This window comes from Lemur catta, chromosome 9, assembly GCF_020740605.2.
Source record: "Lemur catta isolate mLemCat1 chromosome 9, mLemCat1.pri, whole genome shotgun sequence".
Taxonomy (NCBI): Eukaryota; Metazoa; Chordata; class Mammalia; order Primates; family Lemuridae; genus Lemur; species Lemur catta.
In genome coordinates this window covers 27890250-27910281 of record NC_059136.1, presented here as the reverse complement: position 1 = coordinate 27910281, position 20032 = coordinate 27890250, and the positions used below count along the sequence as shown (strand labels likewise).

At 44.4% G+C, this 20032-nt stretch overlaps 1 protein-coding gene across 1 annotated transcript in view; it reads right to left on the bottom strand.

The window, feature by feature from the left end:
• FAM135B (family with sequence similarity 135 member B) overlaps positions 1-20032 on the bottom strand; it is a 180894-nt gene that overhangs the window by 62294 nt on the left and 98568 nt on the right. The window contains exons 5-6 of the mRNA XM_045561074.1: positions 19222-19395; positions 14012-14138 (exon numbers count right to left, since the gene is read on the bottom strand). Coding sequence (XP_045417030.1) covers positions 14012-14138; positions 19222-19395 — 301 coding nt within the window. The remainder of the gene's footprint in view (positions 1-14011; positions 14139-19221; positions 19396-20032) is intronic.

Sequence of the window (20032 nt, the reverse complement as noted above, 5' to 3'; positions counted from 1 at the left end):
GGTTGCCTACAGGGGACAATATTATGACAGGAGCCTCTACCCATGGTTGGCACATCCTTCTAGCCTGGAGTCTGGAACAGACCCGTTGTTTCCTTCAGAGCCCTAGGCAAGTGTAATTCAAACGTCACTCCAATCCGCTTCTGAAGTGCCACTCTCTCCTCTGGGACTGCCTGGACAGGTCCGGCTGTGATCAACTGCCAACTGCGTGTGAAAGGCAAATGGCACAGTTGTTGAGCCTGAAGGTGCTGGAGCTGCCTGGGTTTGCGTTCTAGGTTGCTGCTCACGAGCTGCTTCCTTGAGCTTTCTGTGCCTCACTTTCTTCTTCTTAAACGTGAGATTATTAATAATCTGCCTCATAAGTTGTCATTTTAGTTAAATGAGTAAATAGATGTAAAGAGCCTAGAAGTATATCTAGCACATTGTAAGTCCTTAGTATCAATGATAACGATGAGGAGGAGGAAGAGGATGATGATGGTGCCGGCAGTGATGATGAAATTAAAAACAGCTATACCACACAGGACTCTCAAAGAAACCTGTTTCAAGTCCTGTGTTTCAGCTAATGGTTTACAAGGAAATAGGAAATCAAATGACAGCAAGTAACTGCACACATAGAAATGTTCAAAAGTTCCATCTAAAAAGGAAGATGGGGAGGAGAGAGACTACTGCTTCAGCTAATACAGAGAAACAGAGACCACATTTGCTCACCCACCTGTAATAGCAGATAAAATATGTGAAACAATGTTTTTCAGACTGGGCATCAGGCTGCATAGACTAACAATGAAGTGAGCCCTACTGCTGTTTGTTCTCATATACTGCCTGGAGGGAGTTTCCGGGCTGTGCTGCAGGAAGGTGAAACTCAGGAAAATCCTAGAAGACTCTCTGATTTGAGAAGATGGAAAGCAGAGTTCAGGGAGTCCAAGGGGGCTAGAGTTCCCAGGACAGAGTACTGGGAAGTAGAGCCAAGGGAACAATCCCCAGAGCTCACGTAGGACTGAGAATACTTGATGTATCTACAAACCAGAATGGAAAAACCTCAGAATTCAGGGGACACTGAACAGGGAACTCAGAAGAACATTGTCTCAATGGTTGGGTAAAATTAGCCCTAGAGTAAAGGCTGCTCTGACCTCACCTAACAAACCTTAAAAAGCAAGCCTTGGAAAGATCACACAGATTCCAAATAACTGCATCCCATAACAAAGCTCAAACACATACACTCATGCATGCACACACACATATCCAGCATTGAAAAAAGGTAAAATCACGATGCCTAGCATTGAATCAAAAACTAGTAGGCATACAGAGATGCAGGAAAATACACCACATATGAGGAGAAAAATCAATCCATACAGACTGATTCAGGAATGCCACAGGTGACAAAGAAGTTCTCAGCAAAGATAGTTACAATGAAGGAAAGGAGGTGAAGCAGAGTGTAGGAGGTGGAGACATGGAGGAGGGAAGGAGGAGATGGGGAGAGAGGCAGAACTCAGACTGTCCTGAGGAACTGACCTTTTGACCTTTGACGTGGTTGTTGCTGAAATCTCTGCTCAAATATAGATGCTCATCTTTGTCCTAACCAAACTGATTCTCTTCTTTTGAGATTTGTTCTGGGACATGGAGAGAAAGCCAACTATTTGGGACTGGGAGAAGGAAGGAAGTATATAAAAAGTGAATCAGCAAAGCAAGGATAGCTCAGGTAGCTGACAGGGCACTCTAGCATGGGCATCATGAATGTTCCCCTGTCTAGCTCCTTGGGACCTGCCTTGGATCCAGAGTTTCTCACTTGATTCCCTAAAACTCTAGACATACTATTGCTCCCTCCTTTAGCTTCCTATGGGAGTCCTGTTACCTGTTCCTTTTAAAATTTGTTTTTATTTTTAGCAGCTTTATTGAGGTATAATTGATAAACAAAAAAAAACCTGCATATGTTTAATGTATACAATTTGGTGACTTTGGGCACATGCATATACTTGTGAAACCATCACCATGATCAAGGATATAGACATACTCATCACCTCCAAATGTTCCCTTGTGCCTCTCTGCTGTTTTATTTTTTGTCTGTTTGTTGTTGTGGTTTTTTTTTTTGTGGTAAGAAAACTTAACACGAGATCTGCCCTCTCAACTAATTTTTAAGCGTGCAATACACTATTATTGACTATAGATACTAAGTTGTACAGCAGATCTCTAAAACTTACTCATCTTGTTTTTATCCATTGAAAAATAACTCCCCATTGTCACGTCTCTGTAGTAAATCCTGAATCTTGCAATCAACAAAATCTAATAGACTATGCAGAAGTAGGTATGTTACAGCTTCTGCTGCCTTCCTCAAGGACAGAAAAAAAATCCCTGGTTGAGTCACGAATGTTACTGCACTCCCAACCTGGGTTGGGCACTTTATGTATACATTGTCTATAGCTCAGAGAAGTTAAATGATGACATCAAGTCCCAGAGTGACAGACCCTAGGTTGGAATCTGTGTGTCCAACTCCAAAGTCTGTGCCTTTGGGACCATTCTAGGAGACCTCACTGGAGGCATACATCAGAATCACCCGGGGAGATATTTAAAATACTGCTATCTAAACTTCACTTTAGCTGGGCTGAATCAGAATCTCTAGGGGTAGGGCTCAGATATCCCTATTAAAGAAGAGACTCTCCAGGAGTTATTAACTCCTGGTTAGTAACTATTGTGTCATCCCAACTGCAGGGGCAGCCCCAGGGACAGATGCTCTCTGCCTGTGGTCTGGTACCATGTTCAAGGTTGTTTAGCACTAATGAGCTACTAAGAAGGGCAAATATGTCAGACTTCTGATGTCCAGGTTAAAGAGTATACAGAGCTAAGAGGTCGTGGAGCTTGACTGACATATGCTGGCAGGGAGTAGATCTGTATTCTACAAGGCAGGTTTCATAGGCTGAGCTGAACGACAGACTCCCAGGAGCCAGCTTACGGGGGGCGTGCGGCATGCACCCCATGACTTTTGGGTGCTCAGTGGAATTTCTCTTTCTTCTTCTTAACCTCAAGCAGTACCATCAGACCATTAAGAGACTTGGGAAAAGGACAAAGAAGAGAAGAGGACAGCAATGCCGCCTGCATTACAGCACAAAACCCGGACGTACCCTGGTTCTCGGCATTCCCTCTGGCCATCAAACTGCAGCAGCTGCTCTTCCTGGGCCAGCTGAGATTTTAGACTTAGGACAGAGAGGCGGGGTATCACGTATAGACAGGTGCATGGTCCTGTTGTTCTGCTGAGTGGGTTAAAAACAGAACACAGCTGCTTCTGTGGCAATTGCTTTATCCCTCCTGCAAACAGAACTGCGTTTCTCTACACGAGCACCCACATGTGTGTGCACGGGCACAACCCAGTCACACAGCCATTGGTGACACCATCACCAGAAGGCTATTCGGCCCCTTTTCTGGGTGTTTCCAATAGTTGGGGCAGGCATTTGAAGGAGGGTCAAGGAGTTCACACCACTGTACACTCCCTCCATACCTCACCCCTGCTGTGGCCTCCTCCTTGGCACCTTCTGCACGGGGCCTTCTAGAAACTGAGTCTAAAAGAATCATCTCCAGGACCTTCCATGATCCAGCCCATTTTCCACTAAATTTAACAGGCACACTAAATCTCAAGACCACAACACAGACGCTAAAGGGGTTTTGCACATCAGGCTTCTAGCCTTTGATAAATACGGTCCTTTTATCTGGGGTGCTCTTCCCCAGAGACCCACTGTTACAGTCAGAGTACGCCAGACAGTGCTGAAGGAACAAATAACTCTCAGCTTTCCCTGTGTGGCAACGTGAAAGCTGAGTTATCGCAGCAGCAAAGGCCTCTGTGGAGCCGCAGGCTTCACTGGCAGTTTACGAAAAGCAGGAGCTGGAGGCTCCAGGCTCCTTCTATCCTGTAATGTTGCCACCTTTAACATGCATCTTCCAAAGGCCCCATAGGATGGGGTGGAAAGCCTGGAGTATCGTGCAAAATATTTTCAAGGGATAAGACGTGTACTCCAGACACATGGCCCCAAACTAACTGCCAGGGAGACTCAGAAACTTATCTTCAATCGTGCGTGTAAAGATGAATGAGGATCCTGCCAATGTCTGCCACCACTGCCATTCCGATCACACGCCGTCTACTTCACCCTTCCACCAACTCCTAGAATAACCACATGCTAAGCTCATGCAGTCACTGCATCATATTCAAACTGCAGGATTTCTGAGTGATGGGCAGTGGTGTTGACGTTGGGTCTGGATGTGACTCTTTTATGTCCAGCAATCTAAGGCCTGAAAATAGATGTTAACTACCCTTCACAATGGACAATGGTAGGAAATAACAGGGTAGCTGACATAAAACATTTCTATTGGGGGGATGGAGGAAAACTGGAGACACGCAGTAGACCTGGACTATGGAAATTCTGAAATTTGGCCAGGAAGGCAAATTGAATGAAGGCTCTGTAGCTGGACGTGCAAAAGGTTTTCTGGTTAGTCAGAAATTCTGCTAGTGGTTGGAACTCCTTGGTCCATGCCCCTGGACTCATGTAGTCTGGGTCTGCCTTAGTTTTCTTGGTCTGTTCTGATTCTGGCAATGGGGCTCATGATCCTTTGGGGACAATATAGTTTTCAAAGCCTGCCTCTTGCTCTATAGCACCAGAGGGACACGGGTTGACATCAGCCCTGAATAGTAAAACACTCTTGTAGTCCATGCTGCTGGTTTCTTCGACAATATACTTTTCTAAAAACTACTGAGTGGGCTGTCAATCTATTTGTTTCTGGTCTCTCCTAGTCAACTAACATCTGAAGTTCTTCAGTCTACTTTGTTTCTTTGCTTTTCATCTCATATTAAATTACTTTTTGAAGATCATTTTTTTCTGGCTAAATTGTAAACCCCATAAGAGCAGGGATCAGGCAGCCTCACACTTGAGCTCATCCTCACACGTGAGCTCACAGTAATGTACTATGAGTGGCTTAGACTCAGGTTTATCACTGCAAAATGGAGCTAACACTGATATAATTATTTATAAGGAGATACCTGTTGCTGACTGCTCCTTGCTAGGTACAGAATGGAACAGATACAACTCTGACACTTGCCAGGGGGGATTAAAGGAGTTGAGCAGGAGAAAATGACTCAAAGGGGACAGAGGGAAAGTATTGTACACAGTCAGATCTGGGCTTATATCCCAGTCCCTCCAGGGACCAACTGTCTGACACGGGCCAATTTGCTTAAGTTATGAGAGCTTTAATGTCTTCAACTATATAACATGAATATATTCAGGGAGCTGTGAGGAAGTACATTAAAAATATCCAGGATAGAGCCAAATATGCATAATTGCTCACTACATTTAGCTGTCACACTTCTGTTAAAAGGTACATGGGTTTGAACTGTCACCATCACACCATCCTGGGATGGGGAGCAGGGAGGGGAGAAAGAAGGGGATAGCAAGGAAAGTATTCTTGAAAGGGGAAATACCTCACCTTTCCTGAGTCCCAGACAGACCTTTTAGGGTGAGCAGATTTTATCCTCCCCATAAAGAAAAGAAGAAAAAGAGGCTCAGAGTAGTTAAATAGCTTGCTCAAGATCTCACAGTTAATCCACTGACAACCCAACCTTAGCCCTACTGGATTTCCTTACTCTAAGTGCAGTATTCTTGCCTGTGTGCCCTGCTGCTCCCTCACTTCCCGGTGAGTGCGTATTTGTTGAGTGGATGCCATGCACTGTGCACCATACTGGGCACCAAGGACACAGTGGGGAACCCTGGACAGTGTGGGAAGGGATGTGACTGCCTCTTTGTTGCCATATGACATCTCCCATCATGCCTACAAGTATTGGCAAGGAGCAAGGAAATAGAAGGCAGGCAATGTGGAATCAAGGCAGTTTGCAGTAAGGAAAGGGTGGTACGTAAGTAAGCAACACTGTGGACTTGCATGAAAAGCGCATGTTCACTAATTTAAATGGCTCTTTTGGAAATGACAGTGGAATTACACTGGATTTATATGCAGACTGATGTAATGTATTGCCACGTGCTTGAAGCCCATCATATAGTAACTTGCTATTTATTTTGCAGGATTTTATTAAATAAGACAACCATTTAAAAGAAAAATCTTAAATCTTATCATTTTAATGAGGGGAACAAAACAGCACTTGTTATCTTAGTTCTTAAATTAGTACAAGTTATTAAATACAGTTTTTTAAACTATAAAACATTTTTTACTTTAAATAACTACTGTGTTTTCATGTTTCCCTGGTAACTTCTTTTTTCATTTTTTTAAATTCTAGTAAGAAATTTTAATTTGAGATCTACTCTCTTAACAAAATTTTAGGTGAAAAATACAGTATTGTTAGCTATAGGCATGGTACTATATAGCAGATCTCCAGAACTTATCCATCTTGTGTAACTGAAACTTTATATCCAATGAACATCAACTTCTCACTTTCCCCCTCAGCCCCTGCCTACCTCCATTATTCTACTCTCTTGTTTCTATGAGCTTGACTATGTTAGATACCTCAATAAGTGGAATCATGTAGTATTTGTCCCTCTGTAACTAGCTTATGTCATTTAGCACAATGCTAAAATTCATATGGAACCACAAATGACCTTAAATAGCCAAAGCAATCTTGAGAAAGAACAAAGCTGGGAGCATCACACGTCCTGATTTCAAACTATATTACAAAACTACCATAATTAAAACAGTATGGTACTGGCATAAAAGCAGCAATTTAGGCCAAAGGAACCAAACTGCAAACCCATCCAAACTCACCAAGTTGTAAACATTACATATGTCAATCATAGCTCAATAAATTGATTTAAAAATAATAATAGAAATCCCAGAAATAAGCTTACTTATATACAGTCAAGTGATCTTCAATAAGGTAGCAAGGATACAAAATAGGGAAAGGATAGTTTCTTTAAAAAATGATGTAGAAAAGATTACATATCCACACCTGAAAGAATGACATTGGGCCCATATCTTACAATATACACAAAAATCAACTCAAAATGGATTAAAGACTTAAATGTCAGACCTGAAAACATAAAACTCCTAGAAGAAAACATAAGGGGACATTCATCTTGAAAATCATCTCTTGAAAACATAGATGAGTGGAATGACACCAAACTAAAAAGTGAACCTCAAAGGAAAACAACCAATAGAGTGAAAAAGGCAACCTACCAGATGAGAGGGGGGAACTATTTATAAACCATATATCCAATAAGGGGTTAATATAGAAAATATATAAGGAACTCTTTCAACTAAAAAAACAATAAATAAATAACTCAATTAAAAATATGCAAAGGACTTCAGTAGAAATTTCTCCAAAGAAGACATACAAATGGTTAACAGGCTTATGAAATGATACTCAACATCACTAATGATCAGGGGAAATGCAAACCAAAGCCACAATGAGACATCACCCTACACCTGTTATGATGGCTATTATATGAAAAAAAGAAAAGAAGCACTGACAAGAATGTGGAGAAATGTGAACCCTTGTATACCCTTGCAGTAGGAATGTAAAATAGTGTGGTCACTATGGAAAACAGTATGAAGAATCCTCAAAAAACTAAAAATGAAATTACTATGCAATTCAGGAATCCCACTTCTGAGTATATAGCCAAAATAATTGAAATTCGGGTCTCAAAGAGATATTTGCACTCCCATGTTCATTGCAGCATTATTCACAGTAGCCAAGACATAGAAACAACCTGAATGTCCTTTGACTAATAAATAAAGAAAACAAACACACACAATGGACTTAATCAGCCTTAATGAATAAGAAAATCCTGACTCATATAAAAACATGGATTAATCTGGAGGACATTTTCCTGATAACTCCTGCTCCTTTCCAGGTATTTAACCTTAAAGCATAATATTCACAAATTTCAAACACTGGTGCCTCTTATATTCGGACTCTCCATCCAGTCACAAATGTCCATGTAGCACATTCCAGGTGCAAGACAACATGCTGCCACAATGAGTGTCAGCAAAGCCTGGAGCCAAACAGAGGACTGAGTTCTAGGTTTGTATCCTTCTGCCTTGAGGAAATCAACTGGGCTCACCAAGCTCTGCTTTCTTCCGTCTGCAATCAGGAAACAATAATGAGGAATAAGAACAAGTGCTCCCAGGGTTGAATTATGACTTTTGTGGGCTCTAGACACTTTTGCCTTTTGCCAACTCCCTCATCCATGAAACAAGTATAAAATTATAGTTTCATAACTGTTTGTGTAAAGATGAATATAATTTAGACTGGATTGTATAGTTTTTTTTCTTCTGATTTTAAATGAAATTAAAATGTTCCATTGGTCCCTAAAACTGCCATGGTTACCAGGTACTGTGCCTACTGTGTCTGGTGGCTATATCAGCTGTGGTCACTCATCATAGATATAAGAAGATAAAAGTATATAGCTTCTCACCTCATTTATTTATCCAGCATTAACTGAGCACCTACAATGTGCTGACAACTCTAATGTGTGCCAAGGGCTCTAGAAATGAAGATGCTTCACAAGGAAGGGATTAAGACTGCCATTTCCATTGTCCTGTCACTAACTCCTTGCACAGTGCCTGAGACATAGTTGGTGCTTGATTAATATTTTATTAGTGAATAAATCAATGGTGGTGTCTCTGCTCATAGAGATGTCCCAATACAGAGGTAATATAACGACATGTTTAAGTTATATTGAATGTCTATGTCTTATACATATGACCCTAGATCTTCATGAAAAGGATATGAGAATGTTTACAATAACAAGTGAGGGTATATTCAAAGCAAGGGTAATGTGCCAGGAACCCAATAAAAATGGGGGTGAAAGGGTATAAAAAGAACATGCCAGGGAGAGGGAAAATTTCTTCCTAGGAGTCTGCCTGTGCCTCAGTTTCTCCATCACCACCTTTTCCTGCTGGATATATAACTCCCATCAGTGGGGAAGGGGCTGTCACAATACAAGGCTCAGCACGGAAGGAGCCTTGTAAAGCTAAGCACACCATGCGCATATACAGTATAAGCATTACTCACTTCAAGGAAGGTATTCTACAATTCTCTGCAATCCAGCTTAAGAGAAAGCTGGCTTCAGAGCGGCAACGTTGAACATTCTCCCAATGACATATGTTCCTCTGTCTGGGAAATCATCTTCTAAGTCAAACGGAGGATGGGGGATCCCACTTTGGGGGCCAGAGTACCCATCTCAGACAGAGCCTGCTCTAACAGAACACACTACCCACAACGGGGAGGCACCTGTGATCTCCGCAGGTGAGCAAAGGATCCAGAAGGCTCAAAGTGCCAACTAGGAACAGATCTGTTGGGAAAGTCAAATGCCTCACACTCTGCTTGCAAGTGCTTTTGCTCTCCTGTATTCGGATGTTCTCAGATTCCATGGCGTTCAACACTCATTCATTCAACAAAGGCTTCCTGAGCATAGACCACGTGCCAGGCATACACAGGTGAATAAACCAGAAACACACCCCGCTCTGGTAGAGCGCTAAGTCTGGCAGAAGATACAATGACCCCTGCCCAGCTGTGTGACAGGGGAGACATACCTTAACCTCTCTCTGTCTCATGTCTTCATTTGTAAAAGAAAATATGAATAAGTCCTTGTGTGAATTGAAGGAGTCCATGCACATCAATGGCTTAACAGTGCACCTTGAGGCAGAGGAGGTGTTCAGTACACACACACACAAACCCTATTGGTTCTGTTTCTCTAGAGAAGCTAGACTAATACATCAGGCATGTGCCACCTGCCCCCAACTCTACGAGGCAGTGTCAAGGATATCACAGTAAAAGCAGCAGAGAAAGGGCTAAAGGAGGTCTCCAGGATGATCACATCCAATTTTCTTTCTACACCTTGTGAAACTGAGACCCAGAGAGGTGAAGTGGCTAGCTCAAGGTCACATAGCATGTTAATGAAGCCAAGAACAAAATCACATTTAGGACTCTTCATTCAATGTCCCATCACAAGACCACATTGAAGCTGTTGGAGTAACATTTGATTTAATTATGTGAATAAATGAAAGAAAATAATATCAGCAAGGGGGTTGTTGGGCAGTTTTTAGTCAGGCTTTATGCTCAAGACCCTTATAAGCTTATTTCCCATAATCTTCTCAGCAACCCTGTGAGCCAGGCATTAGCATCCCTACTGACAGATAAGCCATGAGCCAATGAGGGCAAATCACCCCCCGACCAGTGCAAAGCTGCTGGTTTGGGATGGAGAAGAACACAAGCCCTCGCCCCACCAATTCTAAATCTGAAGGTGTAAATGTCAAAGGTGCAGCAGGAAAGAACGGAGTCCACAAGGGGGAAGGGCTGGGGCCAATGAGAAAGGGACATGGCCTGCTACGTCAGTCCTCACCTCCCCATGATTTTTCATAGCTCATTTTGCTATGAAACTCTAGTTTTGTAAATGTCTCTGCAAGGAAAGGCTTATTTTGAAGGAAGCACCTGTTCTCTAATCCTTCCAGCTGATGCTGCAATCTGTGAGGATTCCGATGGTATTTGTTAATGCACCGGGCTTCGCAGGGATTTGGATACATAGCTCCCGGCGGGGTGAGGGGAGTGGATTTTATTCTTTGCTTGGCAGACCTGGCCTGGTGGGAAGGCACAGGGTGGGCGCACAGCAATGAATCCACATAATTGGATGGGACCCAAATGGAAAATGCACAGGAAAAGAATCAAGTCCTGAAAATAACCCATTGAGCTACGTTCCACGAGCAAGTTCAATGCTAAGCACCCACAAACAAGCCATTTTATCTGACTCTCGTAAAAGACAGGGAGGTCTGCTTTGACACACGTCCCTAAAAATACCCAAGAAAGATAAAAAAACAAAAAAAAACTATGCTGTATCATGTGCCTGCTAAGTCTATTTCTGTAATGTTTTTACACATATTAACTCCTGAAATTCTCTTTAAAAGATAGCTATTTTCCCATTTCACAGGTGAGAAAATTGAGTTTCCACAAGAGTGAATGAGTTCCCCCAAGTAATACAGTATTTACCAAAGCAGGTATTTGAAACCAGAATTTTCTCTCTAGCGCATTACGACAGGCTCAGAGATCGAGTTGGGACTGGGTCGTGCTCAGAGGTGTCCTCCCTGGCAGAGTCCGGTGGGCTGAAATGACCTACAGTGTGCCTCACTCCACCCCACCCCATACCAGGTTTAGGGATCTGCACAGCCTCCCAGGGCAGCCCTGCTGGGCACTTACATGTCAGTGTGGTGCCCACCGCTCCTCAGCCCCCTCCATTTGGTTTCCCTCTGCTGCCTTGTAAAGCAATGATGGTCCGTGTGGCCTCACTCTCTTGCTGCTCAGCTTTTTACATGAACATGATTCACACACGTGTATCAGTCAATCATTCCACACACACTTCTTGAGCACTAACTATGTGTGCCAGGTGTGCTGCTGGGCCCTGCGGTCGTGGAGCTGAATGGGATGGTCTCTACCCCACCTACTCAGAGTCCAGTGGAGGAGAGGCAGAGACACCCAGAGAATTAAGGAGAAAGTATTTCTTCCTAGGGAATCAGAGAGTACTGAACATCTGAACAAGGTCTTGGAAGGACGTGTAGGAAGTTGTATATCAGAATTTCTTCAATGAAGGCACCTCACCATAATCATTTTCCTGCTCCTCTAGCACCACCAACAGCCCTTAACTTGGGAGATAAGTGTTGAAAGTGCTTTGAACTGATCTGTGACCACTGGTATTTCCTAATGTCCCAGGCCAAGTTTCCTGGACAACAGAGCCTGAGCGGGTGGATTTTCAGGTACCGGATCTACTGGGGGGGCTTTCTGGGCTGGCACATGTTGGGGGTGTGAGAGAAGTAGGACTGGGAAGAGGAGAAATTGGACTGTGATGTGGTCACAACAAAGGTTTCAGTCAGCCCTTAGGGAGCTTTTTGCAGGGATGGTCCTATAGAGTGTGCTGCCAATAACATCCGCCGCACCCTGGCAGGTTCAACTTTCTACTTGCTTCCTTCCTCACTCAGTTACAGCACGCTGGGTTCTGAGTCGATGCCAAGGATGCTGGGTTCTGACAAGTTTGCTGTTTGTCGAAGGTCCTGCATCTCTAAGTCCCTGAAGTCTACCCTCAAGCTGGCTCTACTTGGCTCTAAAGTCTGCTCCTTCCACGGCACAGAGCCCTGTTCTGGCTTCAGGTTCCCTGTCCCTCAGGAGGGTCTTAGCAGCTCTTGTCTTTGTTCCTCAAGGCCATGAGAAAATGTGGCACAGCAGCTTGGACCTGATGGAGACATGACCTGGGCAGCTTTCACAGCCAGACCTCCCCATTGGGTCTCAGAGATAGAAAAGGTGATGTCACAGCGCATCACCTGACATTCTGAATAGTCTAAGCACAGAGCCCGACGCCCAGGAAGATGAAGCACCTCTTTTGGGGGCTGTGCGAGCATGGACAGCCTTTCACACTTACAATGTGGGCTCTGTGATGGATAATTTTACGTGTCAACTTGACTGGGCCATGGGTGCCCAGATGTTTGGTCAAACATTATCCTGGGTGTGTCTGTGAGGGTGTTTCTCATGCATTTGAACTGGCGGACTGAGTACAGCAGACAGCCCTCTCCCATGTGAATGGGCCTCATCTAACCCACTGAGGGCCTGACTAGAGCAAAAAGGCTGAGTGGGAGAGAATTTTATATTTCTTATTCATGGTCTTTGATCTGGGACATCAGCTTTCTCCTGCTTTTAAACTTAGGCTGGACCACAACTATAAACTACTCTCTTAGGTCTCCAACTTGCTGACTGCAGATTTGGGGACTTCTCAGCCTCCATAATCATGTGAGCCGATTCCTTATGATAAATCTCTTCATGTGCGTGTATACGTGTGTATATGTATATGTGTATTGTGTGTATGTGTGTATACCTATATCTCTATATCTCCTATTGGTCTGTTTCTCTGGAAAACCCTGAATAATACAGGCTAGTTATTTCTGAGCAGACCACTAATAAAGACACACCATCCTGAGAAAGACAAAAAAAAATTATCTGAGGAATGTGAGCCCCTTTAAATTATCAGGCCCAGAAAGGCATTTACAATGTAGCACCAGGCACGTCTCACGTACTCTTGAGCTCACATCCTCTTAAAGCCACATGCTACTCAGGCTCTAGACTAACTGATGCCAAGTAGCCATAAAATGCCACCCACCCTATAGTTCAGCAATGTCCAGCCAATCACAAACCAATGTTACTCCTGTAACCCAATGAGAATTCCTGAAGAACCACTTTTGTAATTATCCACCCCCCACCCCCATGCTTCCTTGTTTTCTTTGAACACTTGTGCCTCTCTTCGTTTCTCCAGAGAACTCTCCAAGGCAACTTGGAAGTGTGTCCTGGGCTGCAGTCCTCAACCTCTGCACCTGAATAAACTCCTTTTAAACTAGATTCTGACCTTCTTGATTATTTTAGGTTGACAATGTAAGGACAAAGTAATACTGTATGCGGCCAAAGCCCTGCACATCCTCAAAGAGTAACGTATGTTTCTTGGGACAAAGGAACAGAAGGAAGGACAGATATGCACATTCATTGAGCAGCTAGGAGCACCAGGTACTGAGCTGGGAACTTTTCACGTATTACAACAGTGGATACACATAACACTCCATGTAATTGATTATGAACCATCAGTGACCCCACTCTACAGGTAGGAAAACTGATGCTCAGAAAGTGAACAAAGGAGAGGTGGAGCCAGATTTTCAAACTGGGCATGGCTCAATGCCAGCAGACCTTCGATGCTACCACAGTCTGGGGGAAGCCCTGCATAACACAGCCTCCTCACCTCCAGGGAACCTTACTCTTCCAGGGGACCACACATAAGAGGCACCATATGAAGGACGTACTTCCTGTGTCGACCCCAGGGCTTGGCATTAGGGATGTGTTAGATAAATGTTGAAGTGTTACAAGGGAAGATGATGGACAGTGAGAGGAAGACACAAATAAGCAAAGGATCTCTATAGACAGCATTTGACAGAAGCAGGAATCTCAGAGCGCACGCCCTGCAATGTGAAGTTTGCAAGTCGCGGGGTCACTGCCCTGTGCAGACGTTACCTCTGAGGAAGTCGGCTTGCAGTATCCAGCTCCAAAGACCAGGTTTTCCAGAGAAATGATGGACTGTTCTTGCCCCATGTCTGGGCCACCTCTACCAAGCCAGGAGCCTCTTCCCGGACGAGTAAAACTAAAAGGAAGAAAATTGAAGAGGGAGAAAAAGAATGTAAAGAAAGTGATGTTTGCCATTAACTCAGCTTCCTCGAGGGGTGTTACTGTGGAGTCTTTGGGGTAAGTCATTTACACAGAGTAGCTCACCCCCTGGGGTGTCTGCATGTGGCATTTTTGGATGTCTTAATGATAAGGGAGCAACTCACACGTAAGCTTAGGAGCCAAGGATGCTACATATCCCTACAATGTATACAGAGAAATGTCCACCCTACATGCCAACAACACACCCGTGAGGGATACTGAGCAGAGCTCAAGGGCATGTGAACCGAGGGGCAGGTGGAACGGGCCACAGAAGGACTGGGAACAGCCCCAGCTGGACACAATCTGAGTCTCGTCTCTGCTTCTGAACCTCTGTTTGTTCTTCTGTGGAAAAGCATAAAACAACATCCACCTCCAGCATCCACACGAGAGTCGAGCCGATGTCAAAGGCTGTCCTGATGAATTAAGCTCTCTCCCTGTCAATGCTAGTGGGGAATATTGTAATCTGTTCAACAGACAAATATACAGGTGCTACCCAGCTCTGCGATGCAGCGGAAAGATCAGCTGCCACGCTGTGACAGCGACTATCAATTTTGGGATGGAAGAAGATTAGAAAAGGCTGCGGGGTTGCTCAAATTTATTTTATTTGGGTTTATGATCATCTCTCCTTCCCTTTACTTGTTTGATTTTTATCAATTGATAGATCTGTAAAGTCTATTTATACTGATTTTTTCCTTTTTATCAGAGCTCTTTTATTTAATATCTTAAGGTTACTTGTTTTGTCACAATGTAAATACTATTTGATAGATATTTTTTAATCCCCTGGTGAGATTGAAAGTCTCTGATGGCAAAGGTCTTGATAATACATTGCCCCAGGTGGCATCATCTTTGTCATTAGTGTTTAAGAAAAAGTCGTGGGGAGATTTAACCCAAGAGACCCCTGTTCCTGCTTAAAATATTGACAGGGAAATTATGCTCTATTTCTGTTTAATTCATTTATTGAAGCATTTATGAGGCCCATACTATATGCCAGACAGTGCGTTAGGTGTTAGGGTGGCAAGCAGATTAAAGCACAACCCTCCCCTTATAGACAATTTATTCTAGAGAGGGAGGCAGACACACAAAGCAACTAATATAATACGAGGGAGGTAAACTCAGACCAGTGGGCACAGAAGAGCAGTTTATAAGACAAACTAGGAAACAGGATGAATAGTCAGAGATGATACACAAGTGAAGCACGGCCAAGTGCTGGAGAGGCAGCCAACAGGCCCCTGGGCCAGGGTCCAAAGCCCAGCAGTGCCCCCCACCCCCCCAGGCTGTGTGACATGGGCAAGCTTTTCGACCTCTGCTACCCTGTTTCCTCGAGTCAGAAGGGTGGAAAAGAGCACTTTAACCATAGCATCATTGTGAGGATTCCACAGGATAAGCCAGGGACTCCTCCAGTACAGTGTCAGACAAATAGTAATGATTCAATAAATGCTAGTAGCTATTCCTGATAATGACACAGATATAATAAAATATAATACCATTATTCTGATTTGTTGTGAATTGCAAGTTGAAGCAACTCTACAATTTAGCTAAACGATGGATAGAAGGAACATTCCAGAAGAAAAGTAGAATGTGTATATGTGTGTGTGTGTGTGTGTGTGTGTGTGTGTGTGTGTGTGGATACTTATGGCACATTCCTGGGACAGAATACAAATTAATAACTAAAATAACTTGTTATTTGCTTAAGGGTGTCCTCGATTAGCTTTTCCAGTGGATCTGAATCCCTCAAGGGAAATCTAACTGAATTCATTTGAGGACTAAAAATCATATTCTTTTATTCAGTCTGGTTCAGTGAAGGTTAAGGGTCTTTTGAGATTAAATTTTAATTTTACACCTGCTTCATACTGATTGGATTTAACTGATGCTGCGAAGAGCTGCTTTTCTGGAAAAGCTAGTGCCTGCCCCATTTGATAGGTATTTCCCACAACCTTAAAGGGTTCCCTTTTGTTCCCAGCTACTGTGAGCCAACTGAGAGAATTTCTTCCTGCAAAATCCAGAGAACAGAAGACAGTTCTATTTTTACCCCCATCCCCGGAGAAGTCTAAGCTCTTACTGTGAATTCCTATCTGTGCTCCTACCCAGCAAGGCTGCTGCAGACAAACTTGCAAGAGACTGTTTCTGCCGAAGGTTAAACTTTTTAGTAAGAATTCCTAGATCCCGAAATTCTCATTAGAATAGTATCAGGGCCCCTAGCACAAAAGAAGTGAGGGCGGCTCTCTGCCATTTCAGTTGCTGTAAACACTTCCCCTCTCCTAACTCCTCCTCCTGCCTCTGCTCGGATGTGACTCCCTGTGCAGCCCACTCACAACTGCTGGGGTCTCTACAAAACATGGCGCTCATCAAGTTATTCTCCTGCTCAAAACCTGCAGCACTTCCTTCTACAATAAGCAGATTCTCAATTCCTTAATGTGTCATTAGTTACCTTATTAGCACAGAACTCCAATTTGCCCTCCCAAATTCATTTTTCACTGTCACAGTCTCTCATCCCTTGGGTGGCACACAAAGGCTGTTTCTTCTAGAAAGCTTTCCTTCATGTCCTTTAAACAGAAGCACGTCTTCCCCATGCTAACAGTTACCTACCACTTATTAGGTGTTTATTATGTGCTAGACATGAGGCCCCCGCATCAAGGCTTGGGATATGGTAGGCGCTAAGTAAATATCAATCGATTGGATGAATGGTCAAGGGTTTCACATGTACTATTTCACTTAATCCTTCAAACAGCCTTTGGGTACATACTGAAACTGAAGCTCACGTGCTAGATCTAATAGAATTAATAGGGGACTTGGAATTTCAGTCTGGGTCCCTCTGATCCTAAAGACCATCCCTTTATCTCTACCCTACACGGACCTCCCACAATGCTTTGTACACCCCTCGGCATAACAGGTATTACTCCGAATTAGAGTTCACAGCCTGTGTGTATTTCTGCCAAACTGCAGCCTTTAAGGGCCCTAGACCTGATCTATTCATCTCAGAGCTTCCAGGCTTGGCCTTTCTAGAAGTGGCTAATGCTTAGTGACACCCACCTCGAACCAAACACACTTTCACCAACTGCAACACTGTTTACTTCATCTCACTGTAGCCAGTCATCATTCCTGTTAGTTTAGTATCACACTCCAGTTTTTAAAAATTCCTCCTCATTCATTCATTCATTCATTCATTCATTTATATGTTGAAACAGATTCTTAGCAAAGTTAGGGGACTTATCCAAGGATGCCTGAAAAATAAACAGCATGGCTAGACAAGATGGTCTAAACTCTAGCTGGTGACAATTCGCTCTCAGGACCCCAGCACCCTGCAGGGAGCTCTGCCTTTCCTACCCCAGGCTGTCACCACACCTTTAGCAGCGACAGCCTGCTAATCCCAGGACCCAACCCTCGGCCACCAGCCCGGCCTCGCCAGCCTCACCTCACTGAGGGCAGACAGATCATGCCCTTGACTCTGCCTTGAGGCCATTTATTTGCTAAGCCTCATAGTGAGCCACCAGCTAGAGAACATCCTTGGCAGGGTACGACTGCTCTCTGCTGCTTTCTGCGTTCTATTTCTCCTGTCACTTCCCAAGGTCAGGGCTGCTTTCTCTTGTTCCTATAATTATGAATCTTATAATATTTTCTATCAAATTCTACTAGAATAGCATTGACCATATTATAATATCATGTAAGCAAACTGGTCCACTCCACTGTACTGTGAAGTCTTTGAGGGAAGGATCTATCCAAGGTATCTTTAGATCCCAGAGTAGGATGTGCTGTGTACCTCCTGACACCTTTATTAAAGCAAATAGGCCCACTATAAACATCCATTGCATGAAAGAATAAATAAATGTCCCCAGGTCTCCCTGGTACATGTGTCTCGTTCATCTTGAGGACCCAGTTTCTGTCCAGGAGCTCAATCAAGGTTTGGGCTGTAACATCCCCAGACTTTTTTTTATCTCAGTTCGTGAATCCAGGCTAGGGTACCACCCTCCCCAGCTCTCTCCACCCCTCAATTCCCTGTGCCCTTTGCTCCTGCAGTAAGCTCTGACTTTAACTCTCCTGTGGGACTTCCCTCTGTAGACCCCAGAGTGCCATCAGCAAATGGGCATGGTCACTGGGTCAAGACCTCCAGGGGCCAGCTCCTGGCCACATGCTATGGTTCAGGTCAGATAACTCATTTCCTGCTCTCTGACCCCAGCAGGGAATAGGGGCTTCAGGCCAGAGACAGCAAACTTAGTGAGAACTCAAGTCTCCCCCACATGCATTTAAACTCTCAGCACTTGAGGAGCCATCCAGAAAAGGGAAACTGGGGAAGTTTCCTTTCTGAGACTCCACGTTGTAAGATTCTATCCCTAAATATCCCATTGCACATGCGCAAATTTTGCCCATGCGCATGTGTGATGTTTTGAAATGATGTGCTGCACGTATCAGGCCGTGCTGGGAGTATGTGTTAATATAAAGACAGCTGAGCACAGCACAGTGCACTGGCTGTTGTCAGCTCTGCTCCTCCACTCAAGGATTCATAAAACCTCAGTGCTTCATGGGCCCTTGGAGATGTTCTGGGAAAATTAACTGATGGAGGGAGGCAAACCATGTAGGTGGATCTTCCTTATCTGAACAAGGAACTTGAGGGAGAGAAAGAAAACTGAGGCCCTACCACGTGCTTGGCACTGTTCTCATTTTGGATTCACTAAGACCTTATGTAGATGGGACACATTAGGGCTACAGTTTGAGAGATGAAATCATGTGGCTCAGGGACATTACAGGACTTCTCAAATAAGGCACAGTTCGACAAAAGTGAAGCCGGGTATAGAATCCACGTGTTCCCAGTGTCAGCCGTGGTTTGCAGATTTTCAGCGCCTGGCCCTTGATGCCTGCTCCCTCATGACTGCCAGTCCCCTCAGAATTTAGGACCAGAGCCTGAACCTACAGCCTGGGAGAAGCACTCTTGTCTACGCTGATCTCCCTGGCAAACCCGACCCTCTCTGCCACACTGTGACGGACGGTAGCTCCCCATGCCCCAGGGCGGCCTCCTCACTTCATACCTGATCAGGGGCTGCCGCAGAGCCACCAGCGCCGCGTGGATGGTCACGGAGATCACAGAGAGGTGGAAATAGTCGAACATGACTGGCACCTGGTGGTGCAGACCCTTCCGTGGGTGGAAGTGTAGGCCAAGCGTGCGGCTGCTGATCATGGGTGCCCCGGCCACGTCCCTCAACCTGGAAGGCAAGCAGGTGAGCTCACATGAGCAACGGAGGGTTGGCCCTGCTGTCCACCAAGCAGGTCTATCTTACAGCATCTCCGTGGGCCAAGCACTGCACATGCATCATCTTATTTAATCCTGCAAATACCCTGCCTGGTAGAAATCCCTTTTCCCATGACTGACAGATAAAGAAATCAATGCTCAGAGAGGGAAAGAACTCACTGCATATCACACAGCTCTACGGGGCATATCTGGGACAACAAGCCCACGTGTCAGTGATGAATAAGAGGCTCTAACTTGCTTTCCAAGGCTCATCCCCACACTGAATCCTTCTGGCTCTCCTTTCCCACACTTCTCTCCTATTCCCCCCAGATGTCCAGACATCCAGCCCTGCACTTACAATGCCACATTGACTGTGTGAGCCTGTGATTTCTATTAGATTCCTACCTCCTCAGGACAGGGACTATGCCTATTCATCTTTATATCCTCAACACCTAGCCTCGTACCTGGCATGCTGCAGAAGTCGGTCAAATGTGCGCTTATCAAAACGAACAAGGGACTGGCTGAATGAATGGCTCCCGGAGCCCAGTGGTTACGCAGTCTGACCCATTTCATCAAGAATTTGCCCACCGCTGCTCCAGTGTTTTGTAATT